This window comes from Astatotilapia calliptera, chromosome 6 (assembly GCF_964374335.1).
Source record: "Astatotilapia calliptera chromosome 6, fAstCal68.1, whole genome shotgun sequence".
Lineage (NCBI taxonomy): Eukaryota > Metazoa > Chordata > Actinopteri > Cichliformes > Cichlidae > Astatotilapia > Astatotilapia calliptera.
The window spans coordinates 22,943,305-22,963,777 of record NC_137427.1 but is presented as its reverse complement, the minus strand read 5'-3'; the positions used below and the strand labels follow the sequence as shown (position 1 = coordinate 22,963,777).

The 20,473-nt window shown below is 38.5% G+C and overlaps 3 protein-coding genes and 1 long non-coding RNA gene across 5 annotated transcripts; all 4 read left to right on the top strand.

Moving 5' to 3' along the window:
- The first annotated feature begins 8,399 nt into the window (after positions 1–8,399).
- Positions 8,400–10,233, top strand: LOC113023446 (uncharacterized). The gene is made up of 3 exons (XR_003272576.2): positions 8,400–8,534; positions 8,649–8,690; positions 8,763–10,233. It is a non-coding gene; the product is annotated as an uncharacterized LOC113023446 (long non-coding RNA).
- A 325-nt stretch (positions 10,234–10,558) lies between these two features.
- LOC113023292 (uncharacterized) lies at positions 10,559–12,810 on the top strand. The gene is made up of 7 exons (XM_026169316.2): positions 10,559–10,918; positions 11,145–11,417; positions 11,512–11,568; positions 11,754–11,927; positions 12,011–12,046; positions 12,155–12,193; positions 12,322–12,810. The coding sequence occupies exons 1-7, from the start codon at positions 10,865–10,867 to the stop codon at positions 12,616–12,618; spliced, it is 930 nt and encodes a 309-aa protein (XP_026025101.1). The 5' UTR covers positions 10,559–10,864; the 3' UTR covers positions 12,619–12,810.
- A 443-nt stretch (positions 12,811–13,253) lies between these two features.
- On the top strand, positions 13,254–15,818 carry scpp7 (secretory calcium-binding phosphoprotein 7). The gene is made up of 9 exons (XM_026169315.2): positions 13,254–13,540; positions 13,665–13,729; positions 14,019–14,063; positions 14,280–14,327; positions 14,418–14,459; positions 14,700–14,759; positions 14,843–15,019; positions 15,324–15,399; positions 15,533–15,818. Exons 2-8 carry the CDS (start codon positions 13,676–13,678, stop codon positions 15,354–15,356), a joined length of 459 nt encoding a protein of 152 aa, XP_026025100.2. The 5' UTR covers positions 13,254–13,540; positions 13,665–13,675; the 3' UTR covers positions 15,357–15,399; positions 15,533–15,818.
- A 455-nt stretch (positions 15,819–16,273) lies between these two features.
- On the top strand, positions 16,274–18,502 carry scpp5 (secretory calcium-binding phosphoprotein 5). Of its 2 annotated transcripts, XM_080302473.1 has the most exons (11): positions 16,274–16,467; positions 16,585–16,645; positions 16,733–16,786; positions 16,922–16,987; positions 17,119–17,169; positions 17,289–17,357; positions 17,482–17,511; positions 17,621–17,668; positions 17,765–17,815; positions 17,938–18,021; positions 18,136–18,502. In XM_080302473.1, the coding sequence occupies exons 2-11, from the start codon at positions 16,592–16,594 to the stop codon at positions 18,151–18,153; spliced, it is 525 nt and encodes a 174-aa protein (XP_080158599.1). In that variant the 5' UTR covers positions 16,274–16,467; positions 16,585–16,591; the 3' UTR covers positions 18,154–18,502. The 2 variants fall into 2 exon arrangements, with proteins under 2 accessions (XP_080158599.1, XP_080158598.1); XM_080302472.1 differs by having other exon boundaries at positions 16,380–16,467; positions 17,938–18,172.
- Positions 18,503–20,473: the final 1,971 nt, after the last annotated feature.

Sequence of the window (20,473 nt, the reverse complement as noted above, 5' to 3'; positions counted from 1 at the left end):
TGACCCAGTGATGTGTTTGTTGGTATTGTGCATCCCACCGGAGGATGGTTGGTGGTATTTTCCCTTTTCTTTCTTTTTCCCTCTCCTAGAAGGTGGACACCTAGGCGTGGCTGCTAAGTATCCGGGTGGAGTCTTTACCTATCCTCGGACTGGATAATTGATGGACCACCTCCAGTACTTAACGTCCGGATGACAGACACCTGGCAGTGCTTTTGGGGAACCCCGTTGACTCGATCACGGAGTTGTGTGTGTTGTTATTGTAGTGCAGGCTGGAGTATTCACGTGTACCTCTAGCCTTGCCATGTAAATAATTGTAAATAGGTTAACAAGTGGCGGTCACTTTTTTTTTGTACCTTTGCTGTATAACTTTCACTGTCGCAGCCTAGTAGGCGTGAGAAGCCGTTTCTTTTGTTGAACAAGTTTTCTCCTGTTTTTCGTTAGGTAATTAGGTAAGAGACTTGTCTTTTGTTTTTGTTTTTCTTTTTTTCTAGGGAAGTGTAGGGAGTGGGTTTTAGGGGGTTTTGTTTATTGTTTTGGCATTGCTCACTGCCGATGAAAATAAATGGCTGCTTAAATACTTGACAAAGGTGTCTTTGTTGGGGTTTGTGCGTGGGTGGGAAGTGAGTGGGGCAAAACTTTTGTTGCGTTTGATTGCTTGCCGGGACCAGAACGTAACAAGTTAAAAGTAGTGAAAACATAAACAACAAAACAAGAACATCCAAACAGCAGCACACGTCCCAAGGCATGATGGGAGAGAACTAGCCGCTCCCCCAACACGCCACAATATGTCAAATCACCCTAAATTACTGTGAAAGTACACAGTTTAACAAATGTATTAGCAGTTATCCCATTCCTCATTGATCTCATCCAATGGCAACCTGCATCCTACGAGCAAACAAATGAATTGTTAATTTAATAGTTGGAATAAGAAAGTAACATTTTCAAAAACATCTCAGCTTGGTGGCGCTTCCTCCGGGTGTGCAAATCACATGTCTCTCTGCAGCGTGGTTTGAGTTCTGCACAGCGTCATAAATGTCTCTTCCAGTTGTTTCCATCATTGTCCATAGGACCAGAGTCCAAATGTATGTAGAATAAACATTCAAACATACCAGTTGGTTTTGTTGTTTGTCGACATGGGTCTCAGCTTATCGTGAAAGCTGCAGACCTCTCAGCACTCAAGTTTTATGGCCTCTACCAACCCCCATTACCTCACTTCAGGCCTTCGTCCTGCGAGGGGGATACTTATGACTCCTCCACTGTCCACGCTCTGCAGAAAAACCCCTCTGTAAAAAGGGTGCTGGGTTCAGTTATCTTACTGCTGTTATGATCCAGCAGCCTTCAGAGTGTCATCGTATGCACAGTATAGTGACACAGCATTAGGTGATGTTCATAGGAAACTGCTGTCATCACCACCATAGCTTCTGGTTCCTGTGCTTTTCACAGAATCATGATGCCATCCTTAGACTCCCTCTGTGTTGTCGATGGAGCTTGGCACGTTCCCCTCATCCTTCAGGTGCCCGTCTATTGTCCACAATCTCCTCTGTTGGCCTCTGTTGGCCCCCTTGGCACAGCTCTCATTCCAACGCAGTTTCATGGTCCTTGCTGTGGCTCCAAAGTCTGATCTCATGATGGGCCCCAACCAGCTTGACCTTTGACCTCAACCACTGCCTGGGCTGTCAACTATGCCTGGAATGGTTCTCGCTTCTTCACTGGGCCTCTGAAGATTTCTCAGGAGATTACTGCTGCACCTGTATTTCCTTGCTAGGAAGAAAAACTTCTATTTGGAGAGCATGTCAACAATCATCAAACCACATTCTTTAGTTCAGTAAACTTCACTTATAGGCCATCAAAGCCTCATCTGAACATGGATGCACCACTTGCATAGGTTTAATACCTGTAAATAAACTGTTAATCACACAAATCACTGCAACAATAATGAAAAACATTATTTAATGTTAAAAAACATTATTTAATGTTAATCCTGGACACTCCCTCTTGACGCATGGACACTCCCATGAGTCAACTCATCAAACCTGGATTCCTGTCTTAAAGAAAAAGGTTAGCTAAATCATGTCCCAGGCAACATCAGGGCATCTCCGCTGGAGTAGCTCCGTAGCCCTGCAATAAAAGATGTTAGCGTGTTTTGCATATTAAGTTTGCTTAACACCTGGCTCTGCCAGGAGCCTGCATACACACCATCATGGCCTGGAAAAGAAGATCTGGAAATGAAATCAAACTGCACACTTGTAAACAATTGTATCATAAGAGCAATAAGCATTCAACATCAGCAAGACAAGTGTCATGTGCAGGTTTTCTCAAATCAGTAAACTACAACTATTACCATAATTCGCCTCAGACATGGATAATCCCATGTACTCAGTCAACATTAATGTAATCGGTGACTGCTCTTAAGTAAAGTCACTCCACTCATATCTTACTATGGGCTTAAAAGTGGCCAGCTAATGAGCCCATATTCAACTATTCCATAAACACTGCATCTCTTATTTGTTTTTCTCATGTCACTTGTCCGCTTCTGCCGAATCTTCTACATGCATTCTCAGAAAAACAAACATTAGCAACACACATTGACCGTGGTTAGACGCAGGTCGACAGGCTCCAGAGGTGCCATAAAAAGACCATAAAGTTAGCCATCCATAGCTGTGGAAAGAAGTAACACCAGTTTTCAACACAGGAAATTTGTTGTTATTCACATTATCAAAGTAACCTTCACATTTCCCCATCAACACAGTGTAACAGCATCACCACTCATGACCTGTAAACACGGTTTTCTTCACACATAAACCCAGAAATCCTGTAGTAGAAAAACATTAACCAGTTGTCCCGTTATAAATCGCATGAAGAACTGTAATGCTGTAGAAAAGAAATGTAAATGTTAGCGCTGCGCAGGTGTGTACACACTTTCTCACAGTTTCCTCTGTGAGCAACACAAGGTAGTGAATAACACCCCTGGTAGATGCACAGACACAGAAAGTGGCACCTAAAAGGTTAAATCATCACGCAACCTCGAATGTTGCTGTCATCTTTCTGCTCCTGTAAAAGGAAACACACATAGATTCATCTGCACCTTTGTCAGGTGAGGGTTAACTTCGCACAGTCGTGGACAGGAACTTACTTTCTAATTGTCCCAGTTAAGTGACTTTCTCCAGAGCCCATTTTAATGTGGAGAAACTCACTTGTAACAATTTCCTCGACGACGTGTCATACAGCGCTTTCTGTTCTAATCGTGCAGATCTGCTCAAACGACAGAGATTATCGAACAAAACTTTCAGTGCACTGTGAAAGTATCAAAATAAAAAGGCCTTGTTAAGTCATGACACAAGCTCCTCATCTCAGGCGGGTAAATCATACCATTAGCATGGTTCATCATACCATCATACTAATTGGCAGGCTCAACTTCACAACAAAAGAAAAATCATCAGCTAGATTAACTCCAAACCAACCATCAGCTGCACAACACACAACATAACCCTAATGTCCTATTAGCTATGAGTTTAATCCCCAGGTCTGTGCTTTTCACTCATTTAAACCACACACCCATTTTATTCAGTTTTCCTTTTTCCCTTCATCATAAAACATGTGACATGTTGTCATGCACTTCACAAAAGAAGTTTGTTCTCACACTAACATGTGAGCTCGAGTGTTCTGAGACGTTATATTTGGTATATCCAGACCATCCGTCGGCTCTTACTTCGGAAACATGGCTTAAAAAATTTCTCTTCAACGACGTAATCCGATAAAAAAACCGATCTCTTTACCCGTCAGCTTCCCGTGGCTGTCATGCGACCGGTTATTGCAGTTAATAATACAACAGCTTCTTGACATTTTTTGGGTTTCTTTTTATCGCTGCGTAACTGAGTTCAATTGAAAGCCTGCGTGCGCTAGTACCTCTTGCCACAAGTTCCCAGAATCCTTTGCGGTTTTACCCCTGAATGACGTCACATTTTCAATCTTTATCCTGGTGGGCCGGTCTCTAGTCAAAATGCCCGGGCCGATTTTTTGTCCCAGTCCAGCCTTGGCCATTTTGGTTCAGGGTGCCTCTAACTCTGCACAAGTCACTGACCCTGGATCCAGCACCAAAGATTTCAAATTTTGATGCATCAGTCCATAATACCTTTTTCAAGTCTTTAGTAGTCCAATGGTGGTGTTTCATGGCCCAGGCAAGCTTCTTTGTCTTATTCAGATGTCTTAGCAATGGCTTTCTTGCTTCAACTGGTCCTGTCAAATAGGGCTGCCACAAACGATTATTTTGATAGTTGACTAGTCACCAATTATTTTTACGATTAGTCGACTAATCAGATCATGCATCCATTGGATGTAAAACGTACAGCTTATTGCACCAGCACGCATCTGCTCTTATATAACTATCATTAGCTTACAGCTTTAAGTGTTTAAGGTATGTGCTAACTAAAAATAAAGACAAAATGGTAGTTAATTAAATTTTAATGAAATTTGCAGATTGTTTCGGTGAAGTTTAATAAACTCAGCCGTCTGCTCCTTGCTATCTAAAATATAACGGGACACCGGAGTATATTCTCGAGCATCTCACACTTCTAATCAGTTGGCTGCTTGATGTTTATTCAGCTGTGTAAAAACTATAACTTTAATCTCAGCCAAACCGATTTACTCAGGAACAAATAAAATACTAAAAAAAAAAAGCCAAACAATAACATTTTTAAGTTATCTAAGTGACTTATATATCATGTTTAACCTGAGTAGGGAAAGGCAGCGGTGGGTTTGAAAACGATTTGCCGGGAGTCCGGTGTTCTCACCGGCTCTAGTGAGCCTTGCCCCCGGCTAGCTATTGAGCTAGTGGGTAACAGACGTCTCCGAAAACGTCGGAACGCTTTTGAAAATATGTGGTGTCTTGATAAACTGAGCAGATATTTGAGGTTTACACAGCTACATTCTCGCCTGAAAATATGTTAAACGTTTATTTTGTGACCTAGAAAGAATAATAAGAGTAATATTAAAACTAACTAGCTGCCGCCATTGTTGAAAACTGAGCAGGGCCGCGCTATGAATTCTGGGACACAGTCTTCTTCTTCTTCGGGGTTTAACAGCAGCTGGCATCCTTGTACATGCATTGCTGCCATCTTCTGTTTCAGTCCGTTATTACACTCTTAAATACTACTACTTTTCCCTGCGTCTTTTGGGACCTTACAAAGCTTCAAACGACGCGTCGACTATTAAATCAGTCGTCGACGATTTTGATAGTCGACGTAATCGTGACTAATCGTGGCAGCCCCACTGTCAAACCTGCAGCTTGAAGTCTTCTCTTCACAGTTGAAACAGAGACTTACTTACTACAACTACTACTGCAAGCTGTGCTTGAAGTTGTTGTCCTGTGAGCTGCCTATCACGCATGCTGTTAACTCTCAGAAACTTGTCCTCTGATTCAGTTGTGGCTTCGTGTCTGCCAGACCTCTTCCCCAGTTTACATCAGTTTCTGAGTGCCTTTTGATTGTAAAGGAAACTACTCACTGACACCTTGACTTCTGTTGTAATTTCCATGTAGGAAAGAGCTACATTTTTAAGTTTTATTAAAATTGTTAATTAACTTTTTCTCGCCATTTTTGTACAAACACACTACTTTCTGAAGTACAATACGATTCAACTGATACTCATAAGGGAATGGTGCATTAGTGTGTTCCAACACTACTTTTATGCAGACAGAGGGGGTTGTGAGTAATCCAGAAAAGTTGGAACACCTGTAGGAATTAGTAGCAACAGCTTTCAAGGCTTGATCAACCTCCATTGCCTCAGAACAGCTTTAAATTGTTAACCCATTTTGTGTTCCCTGAAAAAGGCCTTTTTGTATAATTCTGAAATGTACATTATTGTTAAGTTTTGGGTAACTTCAACTTTTTTTAACCTCTAACAGTTCACCACTTACCTTTATACCATTTCAAGCTATCCATTGACTTGAATGACTTGAATTGCAATAAATAGCTGGAAAAATTGTGGTGTTCTAAAATGTTTGACCGGTAGCAGCAGTAAGTTAATAATAATGGATACTTTTTTGATCCCCATGGGGAAATTACTTGTTTTTCTCTGCATTTGACCCATTCACTCAGTGAAGCAGTGGGCAGCCCACTAAGCAGGCGCCCGGGGAGCAGTGTGTAGGGACGGTACCTTGCTCAGGGGTACCTCAGGGTAGCCGTTAAGTGGATTCGAACCGCCGACCTTCCGATCATGGGGCGACCACTTTACCTACTGAGCTATCCCTGCCCCAAGTTGGCCTGGATATTGCAATTACTAAATTTATATTTTTAATACAATAGTGTCTTTTTATTGTAAGCAAGCACATAAAAGAAGTATAAAAATAAAAAAACTAAATACCTAATGCCTCACTATTATTTTTACTGTGGATTATGAAAACCATTATAGGCTATGTTTTCACTTAAACATTGAGATCTAAAGTGCAGTTGAATAAATATAGTCTCATGATGATTCTACCAAAAGGAGTCAGTGAAACAAAGAGATGGCTGAGTGAGCTACACTGACTATTATCAGTAGAGAGAAAGCATCACTTTACTGTGAAGTTGTTAATTATTTCAATAGAAACCACCTCTGCTTTCAGTCTGTTGACTCTAGAAGGTCAAACACTTGGTTGGTGGATGAGCTTTTTCATGAATTTCTCAAGGATCTGGATGTTGTGAGGCTTTCTAGTTTGACACACCTCTTTAATATTGCATTGAAGTAAGTCCTCTGGATTGGCAGACTGGGGTGAAGTTTCCCCTCTTCAAGAAAGGGAACTTTAGGGTGTGCTTCAAGGGAAGGATCACACTCCTCAGTCTCCCAAAGAAGGTCTATGGCAGTTTATTGGAGGAGAAAGTCCATCCTTTAGTTATGTGACACACAGCATATTGGTAATATTTTCTTCCATCAGAAACATTTAAAAAACAAGAAGATCAACTTACTATTTGCAGTGTTCGTAACAAGTAGGTCTTTGAAATGAAAACCACTTTATTTGAAAAGATAACTAAATCTAAGTCTTTCAGCATTATAAATGGTATGTGGCTAAATGGCCTGACTAATGCTTTTTGCAAGAAGAAAAAATATAGAAAGAAAAAAGAAAACATATAGCAGGAGGATAGTGCTAGCACCTTGTTTTGTTTTGGAGTAATGACAGTTTATTGTAACACATGAAGCAACACATCCTAAGTGATCTTTCAAGTTAGTTTTCCAACTCCAGGAAACACTCATATATTTTAACATCACTGTCAAAAATAAAGTCTCTCACAGACATTTGCAAGGTTTAAAATTTAATTGTTAGGTCTAATGTCAGACCTTGCTGCTGAAGAGGTTCATCACTGTAAACAAAAGCAAGACACTCTGTACGGTTCTCACTTGCAAGCAAGGGAAGTCCGGCAAGATGTTCAGCCGACTTCAAACTGACTCCCCTTGCAGGCTCTTTTATTGACTACCGTGGGTTACACAAACACGGTCAAACTGGTTTAAACTGGTTACACAATGTAAAACCCATGTAGTGTGCCATAAAAGCTAAGGCACTGTGTGTGTGTGCATGCATGTGCGAGCAAGTGTGTGTGTCTGTGTCTCTGTATATGTGACTTCCTGCCACACAATATATGCTTACAACCGTTTAACCACATTTCCTAGTTATCCACAGGTCATCTCCCCACACCCGTATATGGGTTAACTTTAATGGTTCACCATATACAAGCATAGGCGAACCCCTAAATGGAGCGGAGGGAACATCCTTTACCAGATAAGGAAACCAGAACCTTTAGATGGAATGTGCCTGCAATTAAACATTATAGCATCCAACACTATTATCAAAATCAACCTAACATTAATGACAGTACAGGAAATAAAACGAGGTTCACCACATGTCAACAAGATGATTATAGTATTTGGAAAAGATTGAGCAAGTATTGTTTTGCAGGTGGAAATACAGCTCTAGGCAACAGTTTTGCAAGTATATAATGCCTAACCACTTATCAGTCATCCCTGCATTCAGCAACTGCTTATTTGTGTTATATACACATTTGCTTCCATATGTATCCATATAACTAGAACATGTTTTAACATGGTGATGCTCTGAATTTTACTTAGATTGGAAATATGAATATAAATTTTAATCTTACAGTATGTGTGTGTCTGTATGTGTATGGGATTAAAAACTCAAAGCTTCTCAGCATGATAAACAGGATGCGGGCCTTTAATGTTGCGAAAACACAATCTAGTCTGCTAATGAAATTGTGTTCACACCTAGTTTGGTTTTGCCTCAGGAGGCGGCCATGAGAACTGACCACATCTGAGGTGAAGTAACATTTAGCGTGGGAGATCAGTGTGGGCACAGAGTCTATTTAAAAGCCAAGGACTGTCTTGGAGATAGACTGCAGGAGCTTGATTTTATTCATTATTGTGCTGTTTACTGTCATACTCTAGTGTGGGAGCTCTAACTATCAAGGGAACTGAATTACACTCTGAACTGCAAGATGAAAGTCTTTCTTCTCATGATTTTATACTTGGTCAATTGCTCTGTTGCTGTAAGTACAAAAATGTCTAAACAGTTTTATTTGATATTTATTGTCAATTTTTATCCCTTATCAAAACCCTTTCTGTTAATATTTAAAACAAATACATTATTTATGTTTTTGTAGAGGCGCCATCATTCATGCAGCAGTGGGTCTGACAGTAGTGAGGTAAGACATAAATAATGCCATAATTGTTTGTAAAGAACACAGTAATATACATTTTTTTCAATGCTTTTGCAGAGTGGCCAACACCGCTGGATTAGACCTTCATTCAATATCTGTACTCTGTTTCCGATTCTATGTGTGCAACCACCTATTCAGCCATCAACATCAACCACAACACAGACTTCCAGGACCACAATCATGTCTACCACTACAGCCCCGAGGGGAGACAGTAGTTGAATAGCATGGATCTGGAAAAAAAAAAGTAGCTTATACTACTTTGGTTTGAACTTTCCAGCATAAGCAGCACAAAGCTGCATAATAATAGGGAAATTGATGCTGTGAGAATGATGTCTGTTTTTTACATTTTGTTACCTTGAAGCCAGAAATGAACCAAATTTTATTGGCATTCAAAAATATTGCATACCGTGTTTGCATATTTTCACATTTCAGTATTGCAGCATCCTTCAACCTCCCTTTACAATGTTATATATGTTTTGTTGATCCTACTTATTTGAATGTTTTGTTTAATTTAAAAAAAACAAAACTTATATAACCAGTGAGGTTGTATGTTGCACTGTGATTTGAAACATTTAAAATTTAGAGAGGCATTCAGTCAGCAAGGTAATGATGAGTTTTGTTAGAGACTAGGCTTCCAGACATTAGTGGGAGGGATGCTGACGACATGCATGCGTAATATCCAGTCAGCGGGTACACACAACACCAACCCTAGATCAACACAGCTTAAGTGAGGGATGATTGCTGAGCTGTTAATGCATGGCTCTGTGCTTCATGAGTTAAACACATAGTACTGCTTTATTTCTTCTTCACACACCCTCTTCAGCAATATTTTCACTGATTGCACAGCACTGCTTGCTCCGCTGATTTGACAAAAAAAAAGTAATTAAGATTGTCATTAGCATACACCCTTTTAACAAAGCTAGTATGGTCTCTTACTTTCTCTTTGATGTGATGTGTGCATGAATGTGCATTATAAATGTAATCTCCTGTTTTGTGGATGTCTGCCTAATTTGCAAACTTGGTTAATTTTGTAAACCAGCTGTATTTGATGCTTTGATGATTTTTTTTTCAGAATAAATTATAATTTGAAAAGAGAACCTTGTTGTGGGATACTGCACTTTTTAATCTATCTATCTATTGATCTATCTATCGATCTATCTACATAGTTAGACAGATACTGCTATTACTAATAACAATTTATTATTATTATTTGGATCCTGTACCCAAATTGCCACTTGTCAGTAATTTTTATGTATGCCGTTTTAGCGTATGATGTTGCAAACAAAATGTTGTGTCAGTTTAAAATGATGGAAAGATATTACTTTATCAAATGTGAAAAAAATGTGTGGTCATAAGTATTATCTGTGTTTCCTTTATTTTGTTATTTGTTATTGAGTGTTTGATTAAAGAAGGTTGATTCAAGGTGATCTACAAAGGAAATTTCTTTTAAACAGAACAACTAAAAGTCAAGCTGGATAGAATTTATACATATTATAATTACTTGCTCTTCAATTTTCTCTCACATTTCAAATACATTTAGTGCTAAGTTAAGCATTTGAGCTCATCTGCAAATTAATTTTAATATTTGAATCAACATATATGTCATTAATGTGTAGTTTGTCATTTTTTTATGTCTTACATTAACTTATCAAGTGTTCATTTTTATGTCTGTTGCAGCTTCAGTTATTTTTCATGTCTGCTTTTTAAGATTCTTTTTTTGCACATCACACATTCTTGGTTTGACCATACTGCAATTACAACAGCGAGACACTGACACATCAGCCACATCAGCCACACCCGTAGGTGCCCGTAGTAGCAGGAAAACCACAAGGCCTCAACTCTCATGCATTTGTTTAATTATTTCAAGAGACATTACACCATCATAATTGAAGAAAAACATGCCGTTTAGGACACTTATTAGATTTTCTTTGGTTTCCACCTCCCTGCTTCATTCAGCAGACGATTAGGTTGAATTTATCTTTCTTCAGTCTGCCATGTGATTGGTTGAGCCAGTTTGTGAGAAGTGCATAAGTTGAAGGACCCCTCCATACAGTTTCAATGAATTTACTCCTGAGTGCTCCACGGAGATAGTCCTTAAAGCACCCACTGATCCAGTGGAACTGATTAAAAACCATATCGATTTTGTTCTCTTTTTGGAAATGATTATCATAACGCTGCTGTTATGCTTTACCATAGAAGTCTCTGCAGTACCAGTAAGTAGACTAATAGAATATGGTTTAAAATACAATACTTGATATAATTATATAATTTTATGTTTATTCATTTAATACTGGTTGTCATTTAATTAACATTTGACATTCTATGAACTCTGTGACTCAGTGATAATTTTACCATCTTCTTTCTTTCTTTCTTTCTTTCTTTCTTTCTTTCTTTCTTTCTTTCTTTCTTTCTTTCTTTCTTTCTTTCTTTCTTTTTCAGGTCAATTCAAATGTCCGTCGTCCCCTGCTGTTACAAGGAAGGGAAACAGCAACTCAGGGTGCTCAGCACGTTGTAGCCGCAAACCAGAAACCCGAATCTCCTACGCCAGCCTCTATTTCTCCCAGTGTTCAGCCACAGGCAGGAGGTCTACAGCAGCCTGATCCACAGCCCATTCCTTCACTGCAACAGTACCCCTGGTATCCACAAGGGGGCATGCCCATGCAGCCACTCTTCTATGGACCCCACCAGCTGACACTGCCACAGCAGCCTCTAGTAGGAGGAGGCGGGGGAGCTAAGAAAACAGAATATTAACTCTTATTTTAAATTATTTTCTCCCTTTAAAAATGTGTATTGCTGCTTTTTTCAGATTTTCCCACCTTATGGATACTTACCGCTGTTCTCCTCACACTATGGGAATCAGCTGGTAAGCTAAGAGACACGCTTGCTGGAGACAGGAAACCCTTTCATAAGACACAGTATTATGAAAATAAAGACATTGGTATTTTGGCTTTTGGAGTAAGGAGTTAATATTGGAGTTGTAACTTGTGGTGTCGGTGCAGAAATTGTTGATATGTGTTGTTTTGTTTTATTTTATCTTCTCTCCATCAGTTCAGCCCATATGGTTACCCAATGATTCTGGAATCGGCTCTCCCACAAACTCCAGCAAATCAGCTTCCCAACAGTCCAGTGTTACCTGCAGAAAATGCTGCAGGAGTTGCAGTTGCTCCTTCAATAGATGCAACTCAGGGAATACAGCAGCCACAGCAGCAGCTGCAACAACAGGTGTCTCTGCATATACATAATGCAGAATAAGTCAAAAAAAAGAAAAAAGAGTTACAATTATCTAACCGAATTCTCATCCACAGAATCCCCAGATTGTATACATGCTACAGCAACCAATGGTAAATATATAACACCCTCTGCAGACTTAGATGATTAATGCTATTTGCAATTTCACAATTTTCTTTCTGAGAACATTTCACTTGACATATGTTGTAATTCCTTACCAGAGCTCACCTCTTGGCAGTCTTAGCTCTGAGGAACTTCAGGTAACACAGCCAAGATTTTTTTCTTCTTCCAGCTTGTTCAAACAGTCTGTTTAGTGAACTCAGTGATCCCACTAACACTGCCCCTCCCTTGCCTCTTTACAGTATCTTATCTCTGTTTACTGTTTCAGATGGCTGCTACAATGGGCCAATTGGGGGTGTACATGCCTAATGTGCTTACAAACCAGCCTGCGGGAGCTGTCCAGCCCGAGAGCCAGGCCGCAGGACTCACACACCCAGAACAACAAGGCGTTCAGCCAGCTGTGGGGACCTCAGCTGCTGGAGCTCAACCGATAAGGGCACTGCCGTGCTCTGGATCACATCCAAATGCTAGCGGGTTCTCTGCAGGTTTAGCTGGGTCGGATGCTGCCACTGCCCAAAGAACTGCTGAACCCCAGCTTCAGCCCATGCGGGAAACCCTTGTCTGAGACTGTTGTCACCAGTGGAGATAACCCACAACATACAGAGAAAACAAAATGCATTATTGATGGGTACTAACAACTATTCAGTGGAGCTTCTCAAGGATATTACTAACCGTTGCTATTTAATTTCATTTATTATTATTTTACTTAAAAAAATAAATAAATAAAAATAAATGTCAAATAAAAAAGGAAAACAAATAAGGCTGGGCCTGAACTGTTTTGTCTTTCCATGTTACTGTCTTTCATAACCTTCAATTAAATACATTTTAAAACCATAATGTAAGAGAGTGTGCACAGTATTTATCTAATCATCATCCTGAAGCATATTTATCCCAGATTATAGATTGTCATCACACCTCTGACGTATCCACGCAGGCTCAGATACAATGTGCAGTGAATGTCCCTAAAACTGTTGTAAATTTAAAGTTCTACCCAATTCATTGAAAAAGACATTCAGTTTTACAAGTATACATGATCATTTGTAGGTTTTAACAGGCCTCGAAATACTGCTGTTGGTAAAGCATTTATCCTCTAAACATCATCAGGTATAAAGCATCATATTTTCTATTAGGAAAAACACACAGGAGTAAGTAAGGAAGCACTCTTTTGAATTCCAACTCCTACTCCCGAATAACCCTGTTGCCCTTTTTGAGTTTGAGCTGTTGCAATGAGGCACCTGATAAGACACATTGCAGAGGAATGTGAAATATGTGCTTTTCAAGCCAAAAAAATTATTAAGAGATTTCCCAGACATGCAGCTGCCAGGTTTGTGATCATACAAAGAAAAACGATTGGCTTACCATCAATACCTGTCAAAAGTTTGCTCGCCCTTTGTTTCTCTCAGCAAATAAATAGGCGATCTCACTCTCCTCTAATCACACCTCTCTTCAACAATCCTCCAGTGCTCACGTGCAGCCAGGAAAGAAAGGTAATGTAGATCCTGCTAATATCACATGAAACTGCAAAAGACGTTTTAAATTTGAATGCTTTTTTAAAAGACGTGCACTAAAAACTACCAAATGTAATAACTCAAAATTCTCTTTCTGTCACAGCAAGTTTCAAAATGAAATTTATCGTGCTTGCTGCCTGCATCCTTGGGATGGCCATCTCTGCTCCTGTAAGAAAAATACTTACATTTCTGCCAAAATATCTATTTTCCCTTTCTTTTTCTTTCACATGTAACAATTGACATATAATATTCATCTTCAGTATTTTAGAGAAATATCACCTACAGAGCTTTAATACTCACCTTTGTTTTTTTTAGCAGATGGAGTTTTTCGGTCATTGTTATCCGTTTATGGTGTCTGTTTTTGTCTTTAGCATTAATCAGTAAAACAACATTCAATAACTGTCTGAACATGTTACACTGACCTGCATTACACTGAATTTTATTCTCTTCTTTACAGCTGCAGATATTTGAGGAGTTTGACATCCATTACGCTCCACCTCAGGTACAATAAGAAGCAGCTTGGATCAGCTGGTGGATATCATGACACCCACACACATTAACCACAGTAAAAGCCAGATTTTCAAACTCTGCACGGTGGTCTGTTATGATTTGTTCACCACTGATGTCTTCATAGCTGAACTGCTTTTCTCCAACACGGCTGACTTTTCTCATAAGATTGTGTCCCTGTTAAGTGTATATGATTAAAACTGTATTTCAGGCGGCCCAGGTTATCCCTGCTGGAGTCCCACTTGACAATCTGGAAGTTGTAAGAGTTCAATCATTGTTTTGCACCTTTTCAGAACTTTTCTGTGCATCTGGTGATTATTTCTTTACTATGTTGTTTTAATGCTTCCAGTTGCTCCCTGTTGATGCCCAAAGACACCCTCTTGGAGGACCTGTGAGTAGCACAGTTCATAAATATATATATATAGATATTTACCTATTGAGAGTGTAGTTTGCAGACTTTGATCCAAAGAATGGAAATGGAATAGAAACCTAAATGCTATCTGATAAAAATAGTTAATTCTATAGACTTTGACGTTTTTAGAGCCTACATGTAATCAAAGAAGAGCCACAAATCAGAAGTATTACAGATTCCAGTGCAATTATGAGTTTCTAAGTCTGTTTTCATTGAAAGGTCCACGGCTTTATCAAGCACGAGATTCCAAATCCGAATGGCATAGGTACCAAGGAGGTGGTAGGTGTCTGCAGAACATATTTTCTCTGGCAAAGGTTTTTCAGATATTTTATTGAATTCACAATTTATTTTATTTTCTGTAGTTCTACCCCTTTGGCTTCAACCTGCCTAATCCAGCTGCAGCTGACCCAGCTGCTCCAGTTGCCCCAGCTGCTCCAGCTGCTCCAGCTGCTCCAGCTGCCCCAGCTGCCCCTGTTGCTCTTGCTGATCCTGCCATTCCTGTGGAACCTCTGAATCCTGTCGTCGTTGCACCTCCCCCAGTAAGAAAGACTATCGCATTTAAATGTATTTAACAAACAATAAGCCTCTGTCATGATTTGATGCTGGCAATATGCAGTTTAGTGCAGTAATAGCTTCAATAGACTTTGACAGGCAATAAAGTGGAGTTGGATTGAACTGAAATTTGTTATGAGGGCAGCCGGTTCATTCCAATAAAAAGGATCACGTCAGACAAACCTCCCAACTATTTCTGCTGAGTTGTGGAAAAAACCGTGACTCATAAATGCACATGTAGGAGACTATCATCAGTCCTGATTCGCTCACCCAAGTCCTCTGTCATTTTAGCGTGGCAAAGATGATGAAGATGAAGATGACTAAAACTACTTAGTCAGCAGGAAAAAAACACTCTTGGCACACTCAGGTATCAATTCACATATTCATATATAAAGGTTTTAGCAGTAGTAGTTCATATAAATAAATATGCAAGGATCACATGTTATTTTTCTAGGGGATTGAGTCTCTCAAACTTTCATTTGCTTTTGTCCCCACTGTAGGTGACCAGAGGTGTAAGACTATCTGCTTACTGTGGTGAAAAATCGCCAGCCAGCAATGCTATTTTCTGTGGTGCTATGCATTTTTTGAAATGGTGCTTTGTTTGGAAAAAGAAGAATAAAGTCAAAAAGCATGACATGCCTCTTATGAAAAAAAAATTGATGGTTTGCAGTTAAATGTGACCAAAAGAAAATATCAAAATAAATGTAGCAGTATATTGTTTCCTCTCTACATGCAACATGAAATGTTTCATTTCTGTGCTTCATAATAAATGAAACAGCTCATTCATCTATTGTTTCTGGTTCTTTGCTTAAGATATATTTCAAAAAATAAATATCTGATACTCAGTCCATGAATTATATGCAGCATTTTGCAGATTATTACTGACTTGCTTTTTTGACTATCCACAAATAGCTACAGCAGGCAATTATATTTATTATAAATAATAAAGGCTGTTCTCTGATTTCACTACTATGTGCTGCTTCAGTACAAATTTATTTTTAGAGTAAAACAAGCAAACAAACAAACAAAAAAGGATATAGTATTATATTTATCTATGCTGTATTAACATAAATTTTTAGTTTCAGATATTTGTGCCACCTTATGCAATTGTAGTGAGACTAATGGCAGAATGAGGAGTAAGCAAAGTGAAGGTGTGCTCTGCTCTAGACGGTATAATCAAACAGACGACTCTGCTATTACACAGAAAGTGGATATGACCACTGGTCATTTAGTAAAGCTGAAGACTAGACACCTAAACTCTACCTAGTCATTGGGCAACACCACTCCTATCTCCTGTGACTGGCTCTTTGGTGAGAAAGCAGTGTATAAATATCCAAGTAACTCTGCAGAAGTCACAGTCCAACCTGCTGGCATCATCTCCAACATCAGCATTCATCATTTTCTCCTTTTCTGGTGATTTTTAAAATTTCAGACGGTGAGTTGAGCAAAATTTTAACATTAGCTCCTACATGCCTTTCCAGAAGGAAGCAACCATCCAGTGGGACTGTGGTGGAAGTTTCACAACTTGGAATGATTTATTTTATGTCTGTAGGATAAACATGAAGCTGGCTCTCTTGTGCCTCTGTTTGGCTAGCACAGCCTGTGCTGCACCAGTGAGTGTTAAGTAAAAGCCAATCATTTATTTCATGGAGCTGAAACCTGTCCAATACTTAAAGTTTAACTTCTGTTTATGCCTTTAGTTTCAGTACTTGCCTCATTACACTGGATCCAGGCAACAGATGCCAACTTTACAGGTAATTATGCATACTGCATACTGTTTATCTTCTCTATATCTTCTGTGTATATTCTATATACAGGTTCAAAATACTGCAAACACCTACACAAAATATTGCTGTATACTGAAGTCTTCACAATTTGCATGTATTCAGATGAACAATCCCTTTACGGCTGGTTTTCCACACACTGGACTACCTGGTGGTTACAGTGTGGAACTGGTATGTCAGACTCTTATTATTACTCAGGTTTATACACGTTTTCAGATCAGCACCATTATTTATTACATTTGGCTCTAACAGTGGCTATGAATCATGATTACAGTACAACATTTATGTTTTTTTTCTCCAAGATTTATCCCCACAGATTTCCAGGAGGTGCAGGTGTTTCAAACCCAGCACAGGTATGCATACATCAGTTTGAGAGAAGTTTTTCCACCTACAAAAAAATAAAATAAAATAGAAATCACCTAACTTCTTTTCGTTGATCCTGATTTTACTTTTGCCTTCTTTCTCTCTGCAGCCCTTTTCATCTTTTGGTCTCATCAAGTACTCCATTCCTCAGCTACCTGGCAGACAGAGTGTTGAAGTAGTAAGTCATTTCTCTTTCCTGTTGCAGATTATGGAAACTTTTGGCCCAGGAAACCTTTCTGCTCATAGAAGTGTTTTAACTGCTTTCTTGAACTTTTTTGTGTCTTGTGTTTTTACAATTCCAGTTCTATGCATATGACTTTGCTCAGCAAAGGGTAAGAATTTTGAACTCTTAGATATTAATTTAAAATTTGAAAATATGAATTTATGTTTGTATATTTCTATATATCATGGGACTAAATACAATATATAATTTTATTACAGATAATCCCAAACATACCCCCAATGACAAAAGGCCCCATAGTGCCAGAAGTAAGATTTTAGTTATTCTATTTACCCCAACGTATTTTTGTTGTTTATGTTTAAAAACATGTTTGTTTATTTACCATTATATTTGTTTCCCCACAGGTTCTCCCATTTGACTATCCACCACAAAACATTCCCCAGCAAAATATGAACGTGAGAAAATACAGTAGCAAATAATATAATCTCGTTATGTTTTGAAGAAGCTAATTGTATTGACTGTGTATCTCCATGTTTTGGTAAAGTAGGTGTTTTTTTTTTCTTTTCTTTTTTTCCAGATTCCGCAATTTGACGCTAATGCTCTTCCATCCCAGGACCCCCCAAAATTGCACCTGCAGGATCAGCCCATACAGACAAGCCAGGTAACCAATCAACAGATTGGTCCTTATAAAGCATCTTTAAAAACAAGGGAACACTATTTGAAATGTGTATGATTTTAACAATGCTGATATGAAACTGCTCATTTGTCTTTACAGATGCCAGCAAAGGTGTAAACATGTGAACATTCAGAAATCAGCATTGGAAGAAATTGTCAGTGATGTTGTTTCCGAAAGTGCTAACATGAGTTAAAACCCCACCCACAAATGTTATAAATAACACTTCTTTATTAAGAAATCACAACATTATTAAACTAAAGAGTAATAGGATAATCTGCATAAAATAAGACATAGTCCTGAAGCACTCTTTTATTCCCCTTGTCATTTCCCCACATTAACAATAACCTGTTCTAGAACTGCAGATGCAATGTGATGCTGAATTTTCATCATACTTTAATTACTTCATTCTAACTTTTCCTTAAATGTCATTTTCTTTGAATAAATAAAGTCTACTTTTTGAAGCAAATTTTGATACTTTTACTCATTATTTAAACACTTGTAGATCTGCTTTGTTTTGTTTTTTATTCAAATATACATGTAGTAAAAATAATGTTATTTTTCCTTTAGGATTTAACTTGTGATTTAACATTACACTATTACAAAGCTAGGTGGATTATCAAGTATCAGTTTGACTTTAACTGTGGTGCCATTCAAAAGTACATTTCATACCTTGCTCTATAAAGACCTTGCCCTAGTTAGTGCCTCAGGTCTTCTGTCAGGTGAGAAAATAAATATCTCACTTGTCACATACAACAGCCTCCACACAGCAAAACTTGGTTCCTTTCCCAAAGACTTCTATAAACCTTGGAATTTTTTTTTTTTACTTACAGTCATATCTCTTCAGTACACTTAAATAAATACCAAAGGTTTGGGTATCAGCAGCAACTCTATTTCTATAACTGTGTTGCTAGAAACTTCTAACATACACAATAAACTTGAAATTGATTATTTGAACTGAACTCTTACATTGAAATTTGTGTTGAAAACTAATCTCAGAATGTATGAATAATGAAGAAAAATGCAACAAGTCATAAGAAAAGCATGATTATAAATGATTAAAGACATAAAAATATGTCTATTTTAGAGTTTAGATGTATTCCTGAATGGAATAAACCAAATTCATCTATAAATACTATTGCTTGATTTCAGTTTGCTGAGTTTGGTATGTTTGGTATGTTTAAGACTTAATATTACTTGGCATCACATGAGCTATTTCACCAGAAAATACTCTAGCATTATCAGCCTAAAAATAATATTTTCTAATGAATTAAGTTATGTTTATAAAAAAATATAAATATGCAATCTTATATATGTATAATTTATATAAAAATAAATAAAAAAAATTAAAATTTGTTCAAAATTAACCGACAAAAATGTAGAACCTTACCTGATTTCAGCATCGGTGGTATAATTTTTAGATCTTCAGTCACATTACATTTTCTTGTACTTGTGGACATAAGTGTAGGCAAAAATGTGTAGAACCGCATGAATGCTGAGAAAACAGCATGTGCCTCCCAGTCTTGCTTCTCACCTCTGGCAATGGCTTTGAGCTTGGAAACTGTGGTCACTTTGACTGAAAACTTGAATCTTCACACGGGTCCCTTTGAAACAGAAAATAATGTTTGCTCTTTGCTTACCTTTAAGTTCCATAATTAAACTGCAGAGCACGGCGTTCAAAGAGCAATTTAAGTATAACACCTACACCAGAGTAATTCTGCACATGCCTGTGAAGATTATCGAATAGGAGATCAGCCATGGTTAAAAGTCAGAATTTTGATCTTTTATAACACAATTTAGTATTTAGTATTTATTTATTTATTGTCATTGTCAAGAACAATGAAATTGCGTTTGGGGCTTCCATACAACCCAAAAAAAAGAAGAAAATAATAAATACCCCTTAAAACCCAAGTGTACATATTTAACCCAGTGTGACTCCAATGCAATAAGACAATCCTTAGCAATAATGTTCGTAGAAATTCAGACAAAGACCTGAGAAACATGACAAAATACAACAATGCAACCCATTCAATATTATTGTACTGTGAGATATGATATCAGATATGATAGTTATCTATTTAAGAAAGAGGGGGGGGCAGGAGGGGGAAGAGAATAAAGATATGATGCACCAATGCAGACCAGTTCATTGCTATTAAGAAGTTGGATATGGTTATTGTCCGTGAGAGGGGGGCAGAGAGTTCAGGAGCCTCACAGCCTGTGGATACAGGCTGTTGGCCAGTCTGGATGTTCTGGCCTGTATAGACCTGTACCTTCTCCCTGAGGGCAGCAGATGGAAAAGGTGGCGCGCAGGGTGATGTTGGTCCCGCAGGATACTGTGCACCCTCCTCAGACAGCGAGTGGGGAAGATATTACTGATCTCTGGCAGACTTGTCTGATCTCTGGCAGACTTGGAATTCCCAGAGGTTTTGATCACAGCTTG